Below are 24418 nucleotides of genomic sequence, written 5' to 3' on the forward strand. Positions count from 1 at the left end.
TTCCTTTCTTCAATCGATGTGGAACCCCCTCTAAATCCACCCCCTTTGGGACCCAACGTCGTTACTGGCACACCGTCTCGTGTCTATCTCCCTTTGGGGAATAGCGAGAAGGTTGGTACATCGTCCGGTGTCTGGCTCTTATACCATTTGTAAGGACCCATATCCACTGCTAGCAGATATTGTCCTCTTTGAGCTTTCCCTTTCATACTTCCCCTCAAGGCTTTAAAACGCGTATGCTATGGAAAGGTTTTCACACCCTTATAAAGGGTGTTTTGTTCTTCTCCCCAACTAATGTGAGGGTCGTTACAGATTATTTATATGATATTATCACCCTAGGAAACTTCAACCAAAGCGTCACCCAAAATACTCCATCAAATAGCTATCAAGTCGGGCGAATAGAGTCGAGCTTATGAAGGAGTACGGGGATGGAAATGGCGGTGTAGTTGTGAAGGATAGAGGTGCGAGCAATAGAAGGATTGTTCACGCAGGGTTCGTAAGAAGGCTACTGATCACGCTCACATAGCTTCGACAATGCTAAATGCGAGATCTCACATCGGTTGAAAAGGGGAACAAAGCATTCCTATGTACAAAATCTCTCCCTAACATACTCGTTTTAAAATCGTGATGGTGACAACTATACGTAACCGGTTAAAGCGAACAATATGCACTATATGCTGGCCTCGATTGGGTGGATTTTGAGATTTAATGGGTCAAAACAGACAATATGCGCTAGATGCTGAGTCTCAATAAGTGGATTACGAACCCATGTATTTTTAACAATTTTAAGACCGTGAAGCTGACAATAATGGGAGCGGGAGCGGGTCATTTTCTAATATATAAGTTTAAATTATTGCTTATTTATATTCCATGTGTAATCTTATATTTAATGTAACTAAATTTAAAAATGGAATAAGCTACGTGCATTTATTATTATTATTTATATATAAATAAAAAATATTTTAACTAAATTTATATATTTCATTTATTAAGATCTAAAAATTAGAGATTTAAAATCATCCGTCTAAAAAAATTTAATATATTTTTTCTGGCGAGTTTTCACAGTTGGGTCGATTTAATTATTTCTTTACAAAAATATAATTTGTGACGTGTAATTAATTTTAAAATCTAAATTTTATACATGCAATTTTTTTAATAACGGTTGTTCTCTGATATATGACGTCATTAATGGCATCAATTACATAAATAAATAATTTATAAATGTGATATTTTTCTTCCAAAATTCGCACACCTAATTAATTATGTTTTTACTTATTTATTTATTTATCTCATTTGTTACCAATAGTAAATAATTATTGTGTTTGTTGTTGATGTTGGTAAATAATAAATATTTTTCGTATTTATCATTAATAGTAATTTCGACGTCAATAAATGAGCTATTAAGCTAACATCGAGTTATTTTCATAAACGGTTAAAAAGGTAATATGTACAGATATGTGAATCCTCCACATACACGAATGAGCGGGTTAAAAGATTGCGCTCGTCGATGAAAGCTATTAGACACGAGCGTACCATTTTTAAGAAATTTTGAAGTACATCAATAAAGTACCAGACACGGGTGTATTAATCTATCAAAATATAACATTGATCAACAACTGACCAGACACGACTATGTTATACTGTTAAACTCGAACGTACATCAACGAACCATTCAACAAAAAGTATTGCTCCGTTAAATTTTGAAGTATGTTGATAAAGTTACCACTCACGAGGTAAAAAGTAAGAAAAGAGACGGAAATCGACGAGGGATGAAATGAGAGAAATATAGTAACGACGGTTAAAACCAAAACCACACAAACTAATGGAAAAACAGTGGGAAATAAGCTGGAGACATCTACCAAATTGACGATCGTATCTAATGAGTCACGATTCATAAAGTTAGAGAGGGAAATCGACGAAGACAGCTAAATCTAAAACAGTAGGAGTAAAGGAAAAACAGTGTGGATCATCCAAGGCACATTAGCATGAAGTACTTCTCCTGTTTGAACAGGGGTTTGAAACCAAACTTTTCCTCAAGAGGATAGCTGTGTCGATTCCGGTGAGATCCAATGTAGATCCAACTTTTTATTCACTAGTGGGATCCGGGCGGTCTGGGGGGGACCACCTCGGCTCCTATTTTCTCGAGTGGAGGAGAATGAAACATTATTTATCATCCAAGGTACATTAACATGACGTACTTCTCCTGTTTGAACCGGGGTTTGAAACCAAACTTCTCCTCAAGAGGATAGATGGATCGATTCAGGTGAGATCCAATGTAAATCCAACTTTCTATTCACTCGTGGGATCCGGGCGGTCCGGGGGACCACCTCGGCTCCTCTCTTCCCGAGTGGAGGAGAACGAAACATTATTTATAATAGTGTAGAAATATGTGCCAGTGGTGGGCTTTAACAATAAACATATAAAAGTGAATATTTTAATTAAGATTAAAAAAAAAATATAATGCGAATTAAATGATAAATAAAAATAAGGGAATATTGGAAAGTTTTCCTCTTGGGTTATGAGATATTGGTTTCCAGGACTCCCAAACACACGAAATTTCACGCTGGTGCCATATATATATATGTCGAGACGCCATTTCAAGGCGCCATTCGTAAATTGTAACTTTCGACCAATCTCTCTCTCTCTCTCTCTCTCGACCGCGCCGTGGAAAGACAACCAATCGGCTTCATCCATTCACGTTTCCAGTCTCAAAAGTCGTCTCCTCAATCTCTGATTATCCTCCTTTTTCGTGCGGCGATCTTCAATCTACTTTCTGAATCCATCGGTGTTCTTTTTCCTTCCATCCACTGGGAAGAGGACAGCTCCGGCGTTTGTTCATCGTTTTTTGTTCATCCTTGCAGTGGATACTTTACTTCACAAGTTCTACCATCATCTAGCTGGTGTGTTGTTCTTGATGATGATAACTTGATTCTTGATGTATATGGATGTTTGGAATAAAATCAATCAATTTATCGGCTGTTAATTGGAATCAAACGTTTTGAGTTGGGAAGAAATCCTGAATCCGTACTCACTGTGCAAATCATTAATTCTGAAACCAACGTCTGGGTAAGTGAATTTTTCTTGCTTCTGTCTCTGCTTTTTAGTTTTCTAATTCTGCCTCGACCTTTGATGCACTGAGATTTGTTTGTTGCTCGCTTACTGCTACTTTGATCATTTTTCTTCACCAATCCAGTTGTTGTTTCTTTAGTGGATGATTGATTCTGAAATGCAAAGATCTGTTGTGTTGTAACATACTGAGCTTTGTAGGATAGATGAAAATAATGCTGAGATATCAGTGATTGTTTACCAATTCGTTCTTTCAGAATTCGAAGTGATGGAACTGGCTCAGTTAGAGGCATTGTGTGAAAGACTTTACAATTCTCAAGACTCAGTGGAGCGAGCCCATGCAGAAAACACTCTGAAGTGCTTCTCTATGAATACTGATTACATTTCCCAATGCCAGTACATTCTCGACCATGCATTGACTCCTTATGCATTGATGCTTGCGAGCTCAAGTTTGTTGAAGCAAGTCACCGATCATAGCCTTGCGCTGCAACTCCGTTTAGACATCCGTAATTTTCGAGTATCTTGGCATCAACTTATTGTTTTATCAGCATGCTAATTTTTTCCTTCTAAATGGTAGTCATTAATGTTGTTTGTAGGAGGCTATCTTATCAACTACTTGGCCACCAGAGGGCCTGATTTGCAGCCTTTTGTCAGTGCATCTTTAATTCAGCTACTATGCCGACTCACAAAGTTTGGTTGGTTTGACGATGATCGATTTCAAGACATTGTCAAAGAATCTACGAACTTCCTGAGACAGGTGATAACCTATGTCATAGGTCATACATAAAGCGCGCCAATGTGTCCACTTCCCTTCTTTTCACCAGCACAAAGAAAAAAAAAAAAAAACGCCATTAATTTATAATTTCATTGACTGTTGTAGTGGGAGGATGTCTCATCCGGTCTTCGTTTAACGAAATGTTTCTGATCAATAAGAAAAGTATCTCTGATGCAACCACGTTAAGCAACTAGGTTAAATGAATTTCCGGTTATACCATAATTGGTATCGGGGTAAAAATATGCTGCGACAATACAACGTGCACAAAAATTGAGTAAGAGGGGTTGCGGTTCACTCGACGTTCGAGGATCCAAATAAGCAAAAAATACACGTTATAGTACCTCTAAAAACATGCCAGTTACAAGAAATGTTAGGAAATGAGAAATCACTAATAGACTTGGAAAGAAAACACCAGGAATAGACTTTAAACAAGTTGAATAAAAAATGTCTGCCCAAGGAAGAAACTTGAAAACTATTTGATTTCTCCCCAGCCATAGTTCTGATAATGTAGTTGCCTATATTCTTTTGAAATTATATTGCTTCAGTTATCATTTTTATGGCCAGTACTCCACTTAATGTCTTATGACCCTCTTTGCGTGCAGGCAACATCAGAACACTACACCATCGGTTTGAAGATATTGAACCAACTTGTATCTGAGATGAATCAGGTTGGTTTTCTTATAGCTACCCTTCTTATCTGAAAATTACTCACCTATTTGGGAAGGGAGATTTAAATGCGGATGTTTCCCTAACACGTATTTTTCTTGTAAATTGAATTTGTAATAATAACGAATATTTTGGTGATGAGAGTAGTTGTTTGTGGAGAGTTCCATTATTCCCAGTTGGATTTTTTTGGTGGTAAAATCATAAGAACGAATCTGCCACATGCCAGTGTACTATTTTAATCTCTTTTGAGGCACCTGGGTGATAAATAGGACAGTGTGGATAAGAAAGAGGAACAAATTTCTATTATGAAATCTTTCATACATTAACGTAAGAGTGGACTAAACTGCTAATGGAAATTCTTGTATTGTGGATAAATTCGTTTGTTCTGAGATTTTTGGTTTAATACGGTTATTGGCTATGGTAGGTGTGAATTTTTAGAAGAAAATCAGACTAGATTGTTTTTATCCCCATTTTTGGTTATGTGTCAGTTAAATGAATTGACTTCTTATTTGTGCTTGCCAGCTTTATATATGCATATGAAGTGCTGGTTGAATGGGTTGATTAATTGTTTATGCTTGGTTACTACCACCTCTGCACATGTATGTATGCATGTTGCGGTGGAGGATTTGTTTGGGCTGAGCTTTCCCTAAATTCTTTCATGAGTTAGTTGTATGTAGAATTGCGAAATTTGTACTTTGTGCAGAGTCACCATTGATGAGAAACCAAACTTTCATGAAGACAAACGAAAATGTACGATGAGCAATACAAGAAAAAAAGAAAGCCCACTACTACTACTAAAGATGCCTACACAAAGAATCCTAATTAATAAAATCACAAAAAACATCTCCAATCAGCATACATACATATTCCGTCCTATCAATACTATTTGTCATTCAATTTTTGTTTGAATTTTTTCTTTATAATTTTGCTACATTTTTTAGTGGATGTGAAAGTCCACGATCATTTTTATACACATTTGCTGTATGTGTATTTATTTGTACAGCGAACCTGTTTTAGTTTTCCCCCTTTTATGGTTTTGTGGTGGCTGGTTTGTTAACTTCGTATATAGGAGTACTAATCCTCAATTGTACTAGATAAAGGTTGGCTTCGGGGAGATATTTGTTTCTTCAATCAAATGGATTATATGATTGGAAAGGAATAATTTGAAGACAAGTGCAAAACTTAACTTTTTTGCCTGGAGTAATAACTTTAGCTTCTAGTTAGGTGTCTAATTCTTAATATTTCTTGATTGGAGTCATTCTATTTCTGTCAATTTATTTTTATGCTCTCAAACTTTGTTTCGGTGTCGTAATTTTTTTAGATAAAGAGCTTTTATCCCCTTTTAAACTTTATTATTTAATTTCTACTAAATAAAGTATAGTTTTTTATTAAAAAAACGCCCTTGTGTGTATGAACTAGCAATTGACCTAAAGTAAATTAGACCTGCTAATGCTTTTTGCTAGGATAGACATTTCTTTATCGATCATTTTCCTACATGGTTTTGAGTTCAGTCTAGATAATATTTGTGAGGATTAGAAACTAAACTTTTACTTGTTGATTGTAGGTGAAGACAGTTTCAGAAGATTTTAGACAGTGGTTATGTTCAAATACTTGTTGGAGGAAAGCATGTTTATTGGCTTTTTGGGGGCTTCGTGTATTTATTTTTTAAATTTAAATTTTTATATTTATAGTGGTGTACGCACAAATGGACTCTTGATATCCCCACTTGGTCTTCATAGAGGATCTAATCCTCCATATCTTTTAGGTTGTAATGATTGACGTTCAATTAATAAAAATTCTCATTTTGTATGAAATAGCAAGGTTGCATTCAAAATCAGTATACCTATTTTGCTGCTTGTGTTTATGTTGTTTTATATTGGCTGTGTGCATGAACGTGGGTTTATTTCTTTTTCTACTTTTCAGGCACCTTTAAGTTGAATTTCGTATTTTATATTATTATGTAGTTTGTAATTTTTTGACATCAGCAACTTTTTCTTATACTGACATGTTTATTTTTTAGCCTAATCAAGGATTCCCTTCAACAAATCATCGGAGAGTTGCTTGTTCCTTCAGGGACCAAGCCTTGTTCGAAATCTTCCAAATATCTTTAACATCCTTATGTCAGTTGAAGAACGATGGTAACATGCTAATTTACTAAGTTGTCAACATGACCAAACCAGTATTTTTTAATTCTTTGAACCTTTCTACCTTAAAATTTTATTTGCCTCGTTTACTGATGGATTTTATTTTGTGTGGCATACAGTAGCTGGTCGTCTGCAAGAATTAGCACTTTCTCTATCACTGAAGTGTTTATCTTTTGATTTTGTTGGGACCTCCATTGATGAAAGTTCGGAAGAGTTTGGTACTGTTCAGGTATTTCATTTGGTTACCTACCATTTTTCGTTTAATTTTATCGTTGAAGGTTGGAATAGTCTTGGCAAGCATAACATGTACAACAACTTTATGGAAAAGAAGCCCAAACCTTCATTCTTTTATGGTGTGCCCCTTATGAAAGAGATGGGAAATTTCTTGAACACGTTTCTTTCCTCTTCATTTTTTTTGAACAAGAAACAAAACTTTTCATTGCATAAATGTCAAGAGACTAAAGTTCTTGAACACGTGTTTTTCACTTATAAGTACTTTAGTTTAGATTTGATCGCAGTTGTTTCGGAGTTTTGGCCTTAGGTGGTGCAAATCTAGCAATTTCTTGCTTATCTCAATTGGTTAAAACATGTGTCATTGACCAGGAAGTTAGGTTATGAATCTCCACGTCACATGCTGTTGAGCTAGAAAAAATTTCTTAGATATTTTTGCTCAGGCTTACAAGGACAATCCTTTTGTTGGCAAAGTTAAGGCCCCGTGACTTATAGCTGTAAAGGCTGCTTGTTTATTATTATTTTTTTAAGACAATTATGGCTGCTTATTGAGGTTTGATGCTTATGTACCCTTGATTTAATTTAGACAATTACTTGATAATTTGATGCTAAGAGTGGAGATGCTTATGTACCCTTGATTTAATTTAGACAATTACTTGATAATTTGATGCTAAGAGTGGAGATGCTTATGTACCCTTGATTTAATTTGTTCTCTTGTGAAATTCTTTGGCCAAATCTATGTTATATTACTTCCTTTCTTTGATTAACGGTAACTGAAGTGCATGTTTCTAATCTCTCTTTTTCGAGGATAGGAGGAGATCTCATATCCTTCTTATTTTTCTTTTTCCTGGTTGTTAATGGAATGTTTCTTATCCAAAAAATATAAAGAGATCGGGATGATCGTGCATTATGTTTGGTGTTGCAGATTCCATCTTCTTGGAAGCCAGTTTTGGAGGATCCTTCAACTCTACAGATATTTTTTGATTGCTACGCCATTACAAAAGCGCCTCTTTCCAAAGAGGTTTGTACTGTTTCCTGATGACTATAGCTACTGGATATTGATTTTTGTTTATTGAGAAACCAGGTGAAGCTTCAGGCTTCGATTTAGCTGTTAGCTTTGATTATTATTATTATTATTATTATTTAATGAGGAACCAAACTTTCGTTAAAGACAAATGAAGGAATTCATGTAGATAATAAAAAAAGAAAAATCCCACCACAAAATGTGGCCTATACGAAGGAACTTAACTAAAAATTACAAAAAAGCTCCGGTCGTTGAGCGTAAGATGCAATAGATAAGCTACACATTTAAACATTCTCTTATATCTTTCAAGCCAAATGTTCCATAAGATAAAAAGCTGCAAATTAAAGGCTCCCCCTTGTCTTGAAACAGTAGGTAGAACAATACCTTAAGAAATTTGGTTTAGCATCCAAGTTTGCCCTTTTCTGGTAGAGATGAACAGCACAGTGACAAGGTTTCTTAAATCCATTTTTTGAACATACTAGTTATTCATCGATATTCTTTTTAATTCCGGATTCATTTGCTAATTTATTTTTTCGTTTAACAATACTTTCTTATGGGTTTCCAAAATTTTCTTCTAGGCACTGGAATGCTTGGTGCGACTGGCTTCTGTTAGACGCTCTTTGTTTACAAATGATGCTGCCCGTTCAAAATTTTTGGTCCATCTTATGACAGGAACTAAAGATATCCTACAAACTGGGCAAGGTGTGTTTATTATTGCATTCGTACTTTTGATATATGTATATGTCTGCGGTTGGCTTTTAAACATTTTAATATTTAATTATTATTTTTTGGAGGGGGCAGATGGGTGGGGAGAACTAAAAGTCCTTGTCGAATCAAAGAACTTTTGTTTTTAATTTCTTATCTAGGATGGTCAACTTTATTTTTGTTTGTATTTATTTTCATTTTTGTGAGGTGCCTTGTGTCACAGTCATGTTTGTCCATGACGTGTTGTCCATGACCGCATGCCCCATTCCAAAACATTTTGACCTTTTATGTCTCTCATTTTAGCACATTAATTACTTTTTTTGTATTTTTGTTGGCGTATGACTTTTTGCCATGTCTGATTTTTACACATGCTAGAGACAATTTGTCTCATGTACTGTCAGTCAAATCTTCCTATTCGAGCTATATCTATCAATGTTGTTGTTTTTGTCCCTTATTACTTGCTAGCACATAATATTTATTTTCTCAAAATGCTTTCCGAAACTTTCTCTAACTTTTATTTTTTAAGAACGGGGTAGAGGATATGAGATAGTTTATTTGTACCATTGGTGATCCGAGTTTGAGTTGGTTGAATTATTCAAGGGTGAGAGTAAGTGCCACACAATCAATTTGAGCCTCGAAGAAGTGCGATTGCAAGTAACTCTGATATCCACGAGTTACTTGGAGCTTGCATTTAGCTTTTGTTGTGTCCTTGTAGCATGGTTATGTTAATTGATCAGTATAGCTGAGTGGTGTTACTTGTGGCGTTTACATTAAAAAAAGGTGAAATCTGAAACTTGTGGAGCTATAAGATTATAGAATTCCTTGTCTAATAGTTGATTATTATACTTCATAGCTTGCCAGCTTTGAACTAGCTCAAGTATCATGATAAGTTTGGCTTTGTTAGTTTCATCCTAATGATTGAATTTTGGAAAGTTGTTTTTTCTTTTGAAACCCAGATTTTTATTTTTTGTCAATTGTTTTAGTTTATATTTCGTTCATTTTTTTTTCTACTTATCTACTTTTTATTGGTGATCAGGTTTGGCTGATCATGATAATTACCATGAGTATTGCCGTCTTCTTGGACGTTTTAGAGTGAATTATCAGGTATTTTTGTTCTTCTGCTCTGTAGCTACTTTCACCTGAACTGTGTGCCTGTGTGCGGATAGAGTTGACTTTGTGTGGCTTATGCTACAACATTTTTGCATCTTTTGTGTCTATATTTTACTCGGTGCATTTATTTTTGCAAAAAACTTCCTCTTTGTCTTTGATCATATAGGGGTGGACAGTCTTATGGCAGGCCCCCTGAATCTTTTGAAATCTCTATGCATTGAATAACAATTAGTATGATCTACATCCTTGGGCCCTCCATATCTCAGTTCTGCATCTGCTCGTGTATGGAAGTATTAGTTCATCATAATATGCGTTTGGGTCCAATGCTCCTTTTCGCCATGCATAAACTAAACCGACAATTAGGATAAGCACAAAACTTAAAGCTTCTATAAAGACGGATACCCCTAATACATCAAAACTCATTGCCCATGGATAAAGAAAAACCGTTTCAACATAAAAAACAACAAAAACTGGAGCAAATATATAATAACGGATTCGAAATTGTACCCAAGCATCGCCCATTGGTGGAATGACAAAAAGAAAATGGAAAAGAGAGTAAAATGATTGAAGAGATCAAAGCAAAGTCATAGTGTCTATTGTTATGGTTGTACATTTTCAACCGTGCGGCGTCGTGATCTTGACACGCTCACAACAAGCCTTGAGAGAAAACCAAGCCCCATATTCATTTTTCGCTTGTCTTTGTGGCTTCGTTGGACCTTAGGCGAGATTTTTCTTCGCCAATCGAACATAACTTGTGCGGAATCCAAACTCGTTCGGCCACACATGCCGCTTGCGCGTGCATGTTCAATCTTCTGCGACCCAACCGACTTCCCTCTACACTAGGTCAAGTCATTCGACTTGACCTTTCCTCTACTCGGGGTCAAGGTCTCTCATGTGTAACGTAGCATCTTATCATGTCATCTTAGTTCCCAATTAACACGCCCATCAGGTCTTTTGATGCCATCCTAATTCCTGGGATGTCATTAACCAACATAACTCATTCGGTCATGGTCATCGAGAATGGATCCATGTGTCGTCCATATCATCGGGACATTTCAAACATCCATCCATTTGGGTTCTATCAAGGCATTAGACCCTCCCGTGTCTAGCTAGTTCATTTACGGAATCCGTTCCAAATAGCGGGTGTATAATCCAACCTCTGACACATGGGCGAGGATGCAATGTCGGCACACCCGTGCCGTCAAACACTATCCTTGAAAAACCCATTTCAAAGGATGGGTGCCACTTGAGGGTCGCTGCTTTGCGTGTCTCGACGTGAGGGTCACAACCTACTTTCTTCATAGTATATGATTGTGACATTCTCCCCCACTTAAACTGTGGCTTCCACACTAATATACTTGATAGCAATAAAATGGAAGAAGGGAGGAGAGGCACAAATTGTGAATAGTGGAGATGAATCGATCTGAGAGAGTAAACCAATTGGGGAAGTAGAGGAGAGGTTTCAAACACAAAGGAATGTGGTAAAGGGTCAAAGGAATTAGAGAACCCATATTAAGGTGTTGGATTGAGTTCATAAGAGAGGTGGGTAGGAGGAAACCATAACCTTTTATAAGGGGTGTTAAAAAACAACCAAAATATTTAGCCAACCCCCATGTCCACTAGCCTATCTCTAATCCCACTGCTAGCCAGACCAGCACACTACCTTCATAGTGCAGCCTCTATATTTAAAAAACACTCTCCCAAGCTAATTTTTCCCCTCAGCCATCCTCCCTCAGTCTTTGATGGCTCAAAGTTTTGAGGTTTTTGAACAGGATATATGGTTCTTACCTACCAAATTTCTCTGTAATCAATCATGTCTGTTCTTTTGCTTACTCTTTGACATAAAAATTGAAATTTCTCCTTCAGGATTTAATGATATATTTATCTGTTTTTTTATTTGTCGGATAGATATTACGATGATTAATATAGATATTTTAAATTAATAAAATGTAAGCTTACGTATGACTGCAGGAGCTACTCACATCTATACAATTGTTTTGCAGCTGTCTGAACTTGTGAACGTTGAGGGCTATAGTGATTGGATACGTTTAGTGGCAGAGTTTACTTTGAAGTCCTTGCATTCTTGGCAGGTTTATTGAAATAGTTAAATCTATATTGAAATATTCCACAAATAATCGATATCAACCACAAATCATATCTATGTGCATCACTAATGAAAATAATGGAATGTTGCCAGTGGGCTAGCAGCAGCGTTTACTATCTCCTAGGGCTGTGGTCCAGATTGGTGTCATCTGTTCCATATTTGAAAGGCGACACTCCAAGTTTATTGGATGAGTTTGTGCCTAAAATTACTGAAGGTTTCATCACATCAAGGTTGAACTCTGTGCAGGTGAGTGACCTATCTTTCTTTGTTGAGACTCGGTGGTTTCTCCTTGCAAGTAAGAAGAAGCTTTCTCCATGTGACTCTATAATGTGCAGGCTGGATTACAGGATGATCTTTCTGAGAATCCATTAGACAACGTTGAAGTCTTACAGGATCAACTGGATTGCTTTCCATACCTTTGCAGATTTCAGGTCCAAATCATCTTGTGTGGGGTTTCATTCTTTTATTTTTTAATTGAAAATTAGTTTTGGTTTTGCGCCTTTAAATATGTAAATTTAGCTTCATCATTACATGTTTTGATTGGTGCCTTTTGCCTTTTGACCCTTGCATTTTCAAATGAGTTGCAGTATGAAACCAGTAGTTTGTGCATCATAAATATCATGGAGCCCATATTGCGAACATACACGGTATTGTTATTGATAAGCATGTTGAAATCTTATTTTGCTTGGTGGTATTGTCGGTCACTTAATATATCTTTTTGTTTGACTGAAATAGGAAAGAGCTCGGCTGCAAGGTAGTGATAACAATGAACTTTCAGTTGTTGAGGCCAAACTTGCATGGATTGTTCATATTATAGCTGCTATCGTCAAAATAAAACAATGCACTGGTTGTAGGTCAGATAACTCTTCCGCTTCACAGGAAGGTGGAATTTTCATTTCACGATAATTGTTGACTTTTCCTAATTTTAGCTTTTACTGTCATCAGTGTGGAATCGCAGGAAGTTCTTGATGCTGAACTGTCAGCTCGTGTGTTGCAATTGATAAATGTTACTGACAATGGTCTACATAGCCAGGTATGTCTGAAATATCTGCCTCATGTTTCTATAATTCTCACCAATGGTATCTGCAGGTGGAAAAACTGTTCATTGTTTGAGCTAAATAGTATCTACATCTTAACCAAAAAGCATTACCCTTTACCATATTGATAGGAACCAGGTCTTGAGATTGAATCATAAGGAAATAGGGCCTGAAACTTTAATACGATATCATTTAGAGATAAACGGGTCTCCCTTTGAGTGTGTTCTATTACTATTATCTTTTTTTGTAACTACCTTTAATTTTTTTTTAATGTAATTTTGTCTTCTTTAATGTTTTCTTCTGTCGACTCCTTTGGTTGACCCTGTTTCTTAAAGCCATTTTTTTGCACTTTCATTTGCGACAGTTAAAGTTGGTTCTTTTAACCCAATACTGCTGCTGCTGCTGCTACTACTACTAATAATAATGACTCATTGCCTCCAATCTTACTATCCTTTCATTACTCTACTCTCATAACACACCATATCCTCGAGGTGTGGGTCAAGCACTGTTTAAGGAGGGGGAGAAGCTATAAGTTATAATCGATCGTTTCTAACAAATTCTTTATCTAATGACAATCCTTACATTACTCTACTCTCAAAACACACCATATCCTCGAGGTGTGCGTCAAGACCCCACTAATACTTAACTGCACCTATCTTGCTGACCATAGAAGGTTCATCTACAATCACTCCTCAAATATCTCCGATCAGAATAAAATTCAGAATCCAAGTATTCAGGTTTGCGAATTGAGCATCGGTCACTAGACCTTTTTCTAATTATGATATTGGTTTGATTTTATTGGATTGGAGTCCCTATATGTATTTTATGGAACGTTCTTTTGTAGGGCTTATTTTTTGTATGCCCTTGTATTTTCTTTCATTTTTATCAATTAAAGCACAGTTTCTAGAAAAAAGAAAAAAAAAAAAAAAAAAAAAAACCATTTATCGTTGGTTCTCTTCATTAGTGGTCACAAATGTTGTAAACTTCATGCCCATAAGTTCATCCATCGACCCCGGCTCATATTATTGGTAACCATGTTTCTATTTCCTCCTGTCTCCAAATTGAGCCTTCTTTCCCCACTTACTGACAGCCCAGCTATCCAAGACAATTCTTCTCAAGACGCAAGCAGATAGTATGCAATTCTTCAACCCATTTATTTGGGCCATACTCACCAGGCTCATACGCAGAACCCTCCAAGAGATTTGAAAATTGGTGCCTGCTAGAAGCGTCATGCAACAAAAATCCCAGCCCCAAAGTCTATGTTGTTCAGCACCCAGCATAAAATAATTCCTTAGTATGCATGACACATGGACCCCTCCCCACTCCTTCCGTTTTTTATGCCTCTATGCCTTAGGCTGCTCCCCTCCCTTGGATCTCCTAGTTGGACTCTTCAAATTATGAGTTGTGTTGTGAGGACCCCAACCTCATTTGGAATATGTGAATTGAGCTTGAGAGTTGCACGGAATTTTGATGATTCCAAGGGCTTAGTGCAGCGACAACTTGCCTTTATTTGACTACCATGAGGTTGCAAGATACATCTGCGGATTGAGAAATGAAATTCAACTTAACCCCTTTCTTCTTGGTGGATTAGCACAAGCTGCGACCCTGGTTTAAAGGGTGGAATGCAGATGTAGAGGACAGAATAAATATCAAATTACTGTTGACGGATGTCATCCAGTGGTAAGGAAATGCAGAAATCAATCTTGAAGGAAGCCTTACAAAAAGAAAATGAACCCTAGCTAATGAAAATGTAAGCCTATATAAAAGGTTCAATAAATAATGATTGTTTTAGATGTTGGAGTAATGGTACGAAGTGCTCACTAAAGCAAAAAATAGCATTTAAGGAAAATGATCGGAAGATGAGAAATAAGTATTTGAAGAGGCTAATTAGTGCCCTCAAAGGCAAATGATGGCATTTGAGTTGTTCCTTCGTGGGAAAAATTTCTAGCGGATGGACATTACTGCATCATAACCAAAGTATCTGAATCTCCTGGGAAACTACCAGTCAAACCAAAGGTATTAACCATGGCTGTCGTTTTCTTTTTTTTTTTGGGTGATTGGACACGCTATAAATTTCATAATTAAAAGCACTGAAACAGTCTTAAGGCCATAGAGAAGGCATCCCCAGATCATGAGGGTGGATTTAAACAAACGGACTTTAATCTAGGTTGATGACAAAAGAAGAGTAATTACAGGGAGGTTTCTGTAAGGCACTCGATCAATCTTGTCATAAGTACTTTATAGGTCTCCAACCTTTATTTTCCTTTTTCTCCAGTTATCTGCATTCTTTTCTGCAGATAAAAAGGCTCCGAGAGTTGTCTTTCACTCTAAAAATTAGCTGGTTAAGAAAATAACGTTTGTGGTAGGATAAAAAATTTGGATTCAATGAGGATTTTAGCAATAAATACGTTCATTCCACCTATTGAATCTATGCATACCTCATTTTTTTCTATTGAAGATTGTTTCTCATAAAATAACGATATTGCATGTAGAAAAATTATCATTTGTGCAAGCTTCATATCCTCAAGTCCATTTACCTTCGCTTCTGCAGAGATACAGTGAAGCAAGCAAGCAAAGACTTGATCGAGCTATTCTTACCTTCTTCCAGAATTTTCGGAAGTCTTACGTGGGTGACCAGGCAATGCATTCTTCCAAGGTAATTAATAAATATACCATTCTGTTCTATATGAAGGGTAATATGTCGCATCTATTTATTCCTTTTTTCAATTGCAGCAGTTATATGCGCGGTTTTCTGAACTCCTTGGACTTCATGATCATCTTCAACTGTTGAATGTGATTGTCACGAAGATTGCTACAAATCTCAAGTGTTACACTGAGGTGAAAGATCTATTCATTCTTTGTATTTATTATAATATTGCTATGTGTTATGGATTTAAATCAGTTTTTTATGTATATTCCCAGAGTGAAGAGGTCATTGATCACACCTTAAGTTTGTTTTTGGAGCTGGCATCTGGGTAAAATACTTGATAAAAATGTTATAGCTCATGAAATTGAAATCATACGTTATAGATTTCTGATCTTCCCTACTTTTCAGATACATGACGGGGAAGCTGCTTTTGAAATTGGATACTGTTAAATTCATTGTTGCAAATCATACGGTACTACTTGCCGAAGACATGTTTTTAGTTCCTTATTTATCTGAGCTCAAATTATGTTATATCCTTCACTCATCTCATTTAAAGGTTTTTCTTCAACCTGAAATTGTAGAGGGAGCAGTTTCCTTTCTTGGAAGAATACAGATGTTCTCGCAGTAGGACGACTTTCTATTACACCATCGGCTGGCTAATTTTTGTGGAGGAAAGCCCTGTTAAATTTAAATCCTCAATGGAACCACTGTCGCAGGTTAATTTCTCTCATCCTTGTCAAATATATAAATGTGCCGATGTGCATGCTTGCTTACATCCCATGCCATGCCATGCCTGCAAATATGCGTATCTAGCTCTTTCAATTAACTCGCATGCTAATTTTTAGCAAAATTCTCATTTCTCTTCATACCAAATTATTTGACTGGGTTAAACTCTTATTTTAGCATGTTTCTTTAATATTCGTTGTAGTTCTACATAAAATCTTGCCAATGAAAGAAGACTAACTAATTAATTATTTCATTGTCTAGATTATCAATTTACTTTTTTTTAACCTTTGTACATCATATTGTCATCAGTCCTACGAAAGTTGGATGGCCTCTGTATCAGGAGCAAGTAACTTCGCAAAATGCTCTTAAATTTTGAGACTTCTTGTCTTTTATTTGGTCAAATCTCTTTTTTCCCAGACTTCAGAAAAGAGAAGTGGTTTGCTTATCCATAAAAAATTATAATAATAATTCATCCTCATGTCTGAGGACTGAGATCAAATATAGGTACCGATAGAGTGAAAAGAGTTTATTGTAATTAAAAAAATGTGTGAAGAATTAATTGAAATTAAAAAAAAAAAACCTAATTAAGTTCTTTGTGAAAAATGAGCTGATACATATGTTGATCATAACTAACTAATAAAAAGAGGGAATATACTATTGACTCATATATGCCCATGTTTTAGCTTTGCTCAATTGAGATTTCATGACATGTTAGGCTTTTATCAAATTGGAATCAACTTCTGACTCCTTGTTTCGCACCGATGCTGTAAAATATGCCCTTATTGGGTTAATGAGAGATCTCCGAGGGATTGCTATGGCCACAAACAGGTAACTTTTTTGAATATTTATAATTATCTCAATCTTGTGACTTATTTATACGTTTTCCTTCCTCTTACAGTCGCAGAACATATGGACTTCTATTTGATTGGCTATACCCTGCACATATGCTTCTCTTCTTGAAAGGCATTTCTCAGTGGACGGACACACCAGAGGTACTTGGTATATAGTTTTTCTTTTTATTTTTCTTTTTATTTTTTTTTTTTAACTAGAAACAAAACTTTTATAAAAATGAACAAGGTGGAGCCCATTTGTGCCTTTGTATACGAAACTGGCCAACTGTCACACTTTCACAGTAAGTCAAACAGAAATGCGAGAAACAAGCAAAGGAAGTTGCCTATGGCCTAACTGCGAAGTAACCAGATATTTAGTAAAATAACCTTCAATGACCTCTGGATGAAAATGATTTGTACTAGACCAATTTTCAGTTTTTCAATTTTCAAATGAAGATTTCCAATGGACGTACATTTCCCGTAAAATTTCATTTCCGAAAAGCTATCATCAATTTTCACCAAAGCCTTATCAACCATAAAAAGATTAGTTAATACCTTAGACTGTAAGTAACCTTCCGAAGCTTGTTTTACCTTCTGCCATGGATCACGGGAAAACATCCAAGATACCACACAAAAAGCTCTGAGATTTAAATCCATCACTTCTTTTTCTTTCCTTACCCAGAAAGAAGTATTTGACATCGCCTCAGGGGAATGCTGCTAGATACATCTGCACCTCTTACCTCCTCTGCAAAATTTCTAAGAATGTGCTTATCTTTGCTTCCAAACGACCTTGATAAATCACCAATCTCAGGCTGATGTCCAAATGTTCCTACTGTAGAGATCACAGAAACAAATGTTATTTGAGAGTGTTTCTTGCTGCCACATTGAACCAAAGATGACACACATCAGTTATTTGAGAGTGTTTCTTGACATTTAGGTTTGGGAACCAAACTTCTGCATCACATTTTCTAGATGTAAACAATGAATGTTGTTATTGTTCTATTTATAACCATGTATTCTCTTCTCTGTTGGATGATATGATTAAACGATATATTCAGGTAACAACCCCATTATTGAAATTCATGGCTGAGTTTGTGTTAAACAAAGCACAGCGCTTGACTTTTGATTCATCATCTCCCAATGGCATACTTCTTTTCCGAGAAGTCAGCAAATTAATTGTTGCTTATGGATCAAGAATTTTATCTCTCCCAAACCCTGCTGATATCTACGCCTTCAAATACAAAGGAATTTGGATTTCCTTGACTATTCTAACTAGAGGTAAGTATATAGCTATCCTATGACTACAATTTTGATAGGCGCTATTGGCTATTTTTGTGGGTAATATATTTTTCTCTCTTACTGGCTTTAATTCATTTACTGAAAATTTGAATTTTTATTTTGAAACATGTTAACAACATTTTTTTCAGTCAATTTTATCTTGACTTTGCGAGTGGCTGCATCCATTTCGTCATTTATTTATGTCTTGATAATCTTTGGGGCTTTATCTGCTTCCTTTATCTCTTGTACTTGTTTGGTAAGGATTCTAAGTTAGATTCATATTTCTAAGTTCACTTGTATTAGCAAGGCCAATCGTGCATATAGTACATGTTCAAAGTTTTTCTGTTAACTTTTGTTGTGTAGATTGAAAAGAGAATCAGAATCAGATGCTTGTTGTCTTAGAAATTTTAGGAACTATTGTATGCTTCAAATTTAGTAATCTTTTCTATAAATTGCTGTTATTGCAGCTCTTGCTGGAAACTATGTCAACTTTGGAGTTTTTGAAGTCTATGGTGACCGAGCACTTTCTGATGCACTTGATATTGCTTTAAAGATGACACTGTCAATTCCTTTGGCTGACATATTGGCGTTTCGAAAGGTGTGCGGACTATTTCCTTTAGCTCATGGTTTTAGTTTCAAATACAAGATTGTAAGTTGTAGCGTATCGTATATTTAGAAAAGGGTGCAACTGTAGAACAACTCCAATTCCAAGGTATTGCTTAACTAAATAAAAATTTATGTATCACTTTGCACTGTCTTCTTGTTAAGAATATGAATAAAAGAAACTATATACATGGTAATCTATCCGTAGAAACTTCTGAGTCTAGTTAGGATTTAAAATGACATAAGAGTAGAATATCATAATGTAATTTTCTCATTTGATATTTACAGTCATTTTTGGCCTTTGTCTTAATTTTCAAGCATATAAATGAGGAGAAGGTTAAGAATATATGAATAAAAAGACTAAATATATCATAGTGTATTATGGAGAGAAAATGTTATAAAAGATTTCAGAATTTTGAGTCTGGTCATTTAAAAGTTTCATCTTGGTGTTTTCTTTCAAAGCCTTTCTATCCTCCCAATGGCTCTCACTCCTCCATCGCCTGCCTTCTACCCCACATCTTCAGCCATGCTTCTCCACCCACGACACCGTTCCTTTTCATCAAAACTGAAAGATGGACCTTTTCCATATCAAGTGACCCCAAAAACCGAACTTCTTTAGCCTCATGAAGCTACTAATGAACGGAGCTTTTCCCTAGCCTTTGCTAGAGAAAAAATTATGTTGGCTCCATGTTTGTTTCACCAGACTTTTTGAGCTTCCATTGACCCTTAAGTTCTTCAATGAAACAAGGGTTTGGGAGACTGTTTTTTGGTTAGAAAAAATATCCAACAAGAAAGGACACTGTGTTGAAATTGCAAAGCTTGGTGCTTTTGAGGGCTTAAATAAGCTTATCCTCCCTGGGAGTGAACAGAAAAGGTTGGCGCAACTTCATCTCAATCATTACCTCCTTCACCAATACCAAGTCGGCCTCCATTATGGAGCTACCTCTTATAAGAATGCATCAAAGAGTAGGCCCCACAGAATAAGACTGCTAAAGTCCCCACTCCTTCGCCATTTGCAACCCTTATGCTATTGTCTGCTGTCATCATTCAACGTGAGCACCCTCCATCATAACTGGCACGATATCATGTGAGACCTTCAACAACACCTATCGGTATTTTCTTCTGTAAGTTCCATACAATTGGATAAGACTCCTCTCTTGTGAAGATGCAGAACAAGCTCGAGTCAATGTAAATATCAAGGGCTGGTACAAGGTTGGGAAATTTAAAGTGTGTTTTTACCCCTAAAGTGCTGAAAATATGCTTGGGGATCCTATTGTGCCTTCATGTGGAGAATGGATAAAGGTTAGGAACCTACCCTAAGACAAATGATCTCTTGAAGCCTTCAAGAAAACTGGAGATGTATGTAGAGGTTATTTGGACTCGGCTAATAAGACCTTATCTAGATGGATTTGATGGAGGTGAGAATTATGGTGAAGGAAAACCATAGTGGTTTCATACCAGCAGAAATACGCTTACTGTCATTTCATCTTTACCATTGACTGTACAATTTGACCCCCCTTCTTTATGGAGGATAATTACATTGGGTACTTGGCTGGAATCCATGGAAAAACTCCCTTAATGCCAGATGCAAGAGAAGCAATGCCCCACCTTCAGATCGATTGATGTGAGTTGGGATGGTCCCTAGAAGATTGACTGCTGCATTAGGGACTTGTTGCGGGAAGGGCCAACTTTAGATATTTGCAATCATCTGGTAGGATGGGATGTAGTTTCTCGGTCAATTACTAAAAATGGACAGGGTTTGGAAATACGAGTAAAAGAGGCAGTTTTATCTTTGAGAAGGATGGCTTTTGCAAACAAGTCATAGATAGTAAATGTATCTGCAACATAGTCATGATAGGATTACCAAGGCTAGGAGAGGCCTGAAAAGTTCTGACAGGAGAGATGCTCTATGTATAACCTCTTGAATTTAGTGTACTATTTAGGCAGAAAATTTTATTAGAATTTTTTTTTAGTTATTCTCCTTGTACGACGTTTATTTTGACAGTTCTCTGTTTCTTTGCAGCTGACTAGGGCATATTTTGCTTTTCTGGAGGTTCTGTTCAGCAGTCATATTGTTTTTATTCTAAATCTCGACACAAGCACATTCATGCATATAGCTGGTTCTCTTGAATCCGGCCTTAAAGGTCTGGATACAAATATTTCATCACAGGTATGGTTGTGCATAGCCTTTCTTCTTACAATTGTTTCCCGTTTTTCCTTTATCGTTTTCTTTTATTAACCAGTTACTTGTCACTTTTACAGTGAGGTCTGTGGGAGGTTTTTCCTTGGGCGATCTTGAGAATATTATTTTTATTATGTACATGTAACCAGAGGTCTTTTAATTGGTGTTCCAGTGTGCATCGGCTGTTGATAACTTGGCAGCTTTCTATTTCAAGAACATCACTATGGGAGAGGCTCCATCTTCACCTGCTGCTATTAATCTCTCTCGTCACATTGCAGATTGTCCCACTTTGTTTCCCGAAGTAAGGAACTTTCTTGTTATCATGCAGATGAATTTCCAACTTTCTAGTACTGAATGTACAAGTTTGTTCAAGTCGGGGGGGCATCTTGGTTCTGGTTTTTATAGTTTTTAATGTCCCGCAAACAAATAGCGTTATTGCAGTTAAAACATAACACAAATGAATCATAACCTAGTAGCTTTCAGTTTTTAGAATAGTAATTTATTATGTTATAACAAAAAGATCTCATCATCAAATCCACGTCAATAAACCTTTCCTTATATTGAACATATTATTATCAGCATGAGCCCATTAGGGAGAGATAATTGATTAGATAAATCTCAGGTGATATCTGGGGCATGTTTGTGAGTGATTTTAAAATGGTTAGAATCACTTTTTAAACCATTTTGTAACATGCTCAAGTATGCATGTTTTAGAGTAACTTTGAACATGGACAAAATGATTTCTCCTTTCAAATTCATTCTCAAACATGTCCTTAATTGCGCATTTGGGTGTGTTTCATCTGCAATCTTTAATATCTCTTTTGAAAAACAAGAGTGTGTTCATCATGTTTGCAGATTTTAAAGACCCTTTTTGAGATTGTTTTATTTGAGGATTGCGGCAACCAATGGGGTCTTAGCAGACCAATGTTGAGCTTGATACTCATAAGTGAACAGGTATAATGATTTGTACTCTTTCTATTTATTAAATCTTAAATTGTTACGTAGACTGGAAAGTGCGTGACCAATAGCTTTCCCTACTTGGGTGGATCTTATTTGAACAATCAAATGTCAGGCATTCACAATGATCCATACTAGCTTATAATGATATATATAGGACTTCGTTCCCCAATCCCACCCCTACCCCACACCACTGCAACCACCAGAAAATAATTTTTAAAAATGTCAAGTACGTACAAGGCCTTTTTGATTATCTTCTCCGTTGTGCTTTTGTCACCTGAATTATCATATTTCTTTTACAAGCCTTTAAAAATTGTCTTTTGTTTGCAGATGTTTGCTGATTTGAAGACTCAGATCATGGCTTCTCAGGCAAGTTGCCTTTTCCTCTTATTCATCAGAATTGCAATTCACTTCCCATGCCGATTGATGTTATGTTGGGAATGTGCGGATAGAAAATAAATAAATGTTAAAGAAAAAAAAGAGCGGTATTTTGAATAGTTGTCATATTTCATAGATGTGATTTTCTTTAGATTGCCTGCTCTAAGAGAACTGCTACATATTTGGGGGAGTTTGCGGGGTAAATCTGATTCCATCTCTCCTAAATGTGGGTGAGAGAAAAAAAGCAAGAACAAAAATCCTTTTAACGCTCAATTCTCGTGTCAAAATGCAGGCAGTGGATCAACACCCGCGGCTTTCCCTCTGTTTTGAAAAACTAATGAAAGATGTCACTCGAAGCTTGGATTCAAAGAACAGGGACAAGTTCACCCAAAACCTAACCGTCTTTAGGCATGAATTTCGTGTTAAATAGTTTCCATTCCTTGCAAAGGAGATGTGATGATGAATTGTCTGCTCAAGACATTCCTTCGCTTGGGAGAAAGGGAAAAAAAATAACAGGAGAACAAAATCTGTCAGGTGATTAGCATATATGTTTTGAGTCGAATTATTAGATCGTTTTTCGTAGTACTAACGTCCATATTGCCAGAAGACCCCGAAGCGATGCGGATAACTAATAACTGCACAGGTCTCCATAGCAAGAAAGGTATGTTTTGTGTCCCCCCAAATTATAATGTGTGCTGAAGAAGGTTGGTACTTGGTAACTAGTAGTAGAAGTAGAGGAGATGAAATGGTAGTAGTAAGAAAGGGTTTGATTGAAAGTTTGGATATTGCAAAGGGTGGTTTGGAATTTTTTGCTCTTACGTAGGTTGTTGATTTTAGATCAATTCTTTTTAGACAACGGTTTTTTCAGGTGTCTAGGGGTTGGTGCTGATATAATGTACATTATTGTTTAATATTCTTTATACCTTGTTGATAATATAAGGAAAAGCAGATTTGATTTCTCTTCCGTCTCTCTTTTTTTTTTTTTTTTTTACATTTGGATAGTCCATTAGTGTGGTTTGAAATGAATTGTTTGATGAATTATGAGTATTTTATTTTGTTTGTTATCGAGTATGATCATTCTATGAACTGTAACTAAAAATTTATTTCGAAGAAATTATTTTTCAAGTAATTAAAGTATATGCTCTCATCGGAAGTTAACAGAAATTATTTTTATTTTCTTTAAAGTGTTGCAAAGGTTAAAGAATAATAAAAGGGACGATGCATCGAATTTATGGCATGAATTCTAACTAAAAAGGTTGTATAGTCTCTTTTTTTTTTTTTTTTTTTTTAAGTTCATCTTATTTTTCTATATCTTTATAGTTATTTTTTAAAAAGTTTATTATTTAAGATTTTTTAGATATCCTCCTTTCATTTAACCTCATAGCACAAATTTTGATCTCAATTGTTCATTGTGTCGAAGCTTAAGTTACAATTGTGGTAAAAATCAGCATAATATTTCAATTATGCCAATCTTCTATTAGACAATTATTTAAACTTTATTCAGTTTATATTACATATTATACTGGGTGTACTATATTATGTTAAAAGATTAACAATAATATATTTAAATTTAAATACAAAATAGTACAAATAATATATATATATATATATATATATATATATATATATATATATTCATGATAAGCGACAAATTATATTGAGGTAAATGATGTAGAAGAAACAAATAATATATATATATATACAAAACACTATTTGATTCATTTTAAACGTTAGTTACAGCGAATGCGTCCCATTTCAAAAGCCCTTTTTTTTCTGAATCATAAAAATTATCGTGATTGATTTCTTTTTTTTTATTTTTTTTATTTAAACTGATATACTATCAACTTCACCTTTTATTTTGTAGTAACTCTTGAGATCAATCTCCAAACTTATTTCAAACATATCATGCAATCATTGATCTCAACTATCGACTCTCTCCCTACTTGATGAACTCAAAA

At 35.7% G+C, this 24418-nt stretch overlaps 1 protein-coding gene across 5 annotated transcripts; it reads left to right on the forward strand.

Annotated features, from left to right (window-relative positions):
* The first annotated feature begins 2575 nt into the window (after positions 1–2575).
* LOC111798322 (uncharacterized) lies at positions 2576–23419 on the forward strand. Of its 5 annotated transcripts, XR_015421630.1 has the most exons (30): positions 2577–3063; positions 3321–3569; positions 3660–3820; positions 4441–4506; positions 6525–6642; positions 6768–6877; positions 7805–7900; positions 8482–8605; positions 9645–9712; positions 11722–11808; positions 11916–12068; positions 12158–12253; positions 12410–12469; positions 12558–12676; positions 12768–12855; positions 15411–15515; positions 15593–15697; positions 15782–15834; positions 15915–15978; positions 16088–16222; positions 16948–17060; positions 17131–17224; positions 18121–18340; positions 18808–18938; positions 20967–21113; positions 21298–21426; positions 21981–22079; positions 22413–22455; positions 22757–22994; positions 23068–23419. XR_015421630.1 is itself a non-coding variant. In XM_087125305.1 (29 exons), exons 2-29 carry the CDS (start codon positions 3332–3334, stop codon positions 22888–22890), a joined length of 3156 nt encoding a protein of 1051 aa, XP_086981431.1. In that variant the 5' UTR covers positions 2577–3063; positions 3321–3331; the 3' UTR covers positions 22891–23419. The 5 variants fall into 5 exon arrangements, 4 of the variants coding, with proteins under 4 accessions (XP_023537156.1, XP_086981431.1, XP_086981432.1 ...); XM_087125305.1 differs by having other exon boundaries at positions 22757–23419; XM_087125306.1 differs by having other exon boundaries at positions 15596–15697; positions 22757–23419.
* The last annotated feature ends 999 nt before the right edge of the window (positions 23420–24418 follow it).

This window comes from Cucurbita pepo, chromosome 7 (genome assembly GCF_057944985.1).
Source record: "Cucurbita pepo subsp. pepo isolate OVF chromosome 7, ASM5794498v1, whole genome shotgun sequence".
NCBI lineage: Eukaryota > Viridiplantae > Streptophyta > Magnoliopsida > Cucurbitales > Cucurbitaceae > Cucurbita > Cucurbita pepo.

Coding starts and splice junctions, on each gene's coding strand:
- LOC111798322 (XM_087125305.1), top strand. CDS start 3,332: ATGGAACTGGCTCAGTTAGAGGCATTGTGTGAAAGACTTTACAATTCT. Junction 15,979..16,087: donor TCATTGTTGCAAATCATACG/GTACTACTTGCC, acceptor CTGAAATTGTAG/AGGGAGCAGTTTCCTTTCTT. Junction 17,225..18,120: donor AGTGGACGGACACACCAGAG/GTACTTGGTATA, acceptor CGATATATTCAG/GTAACAACCCCATTATTGAA.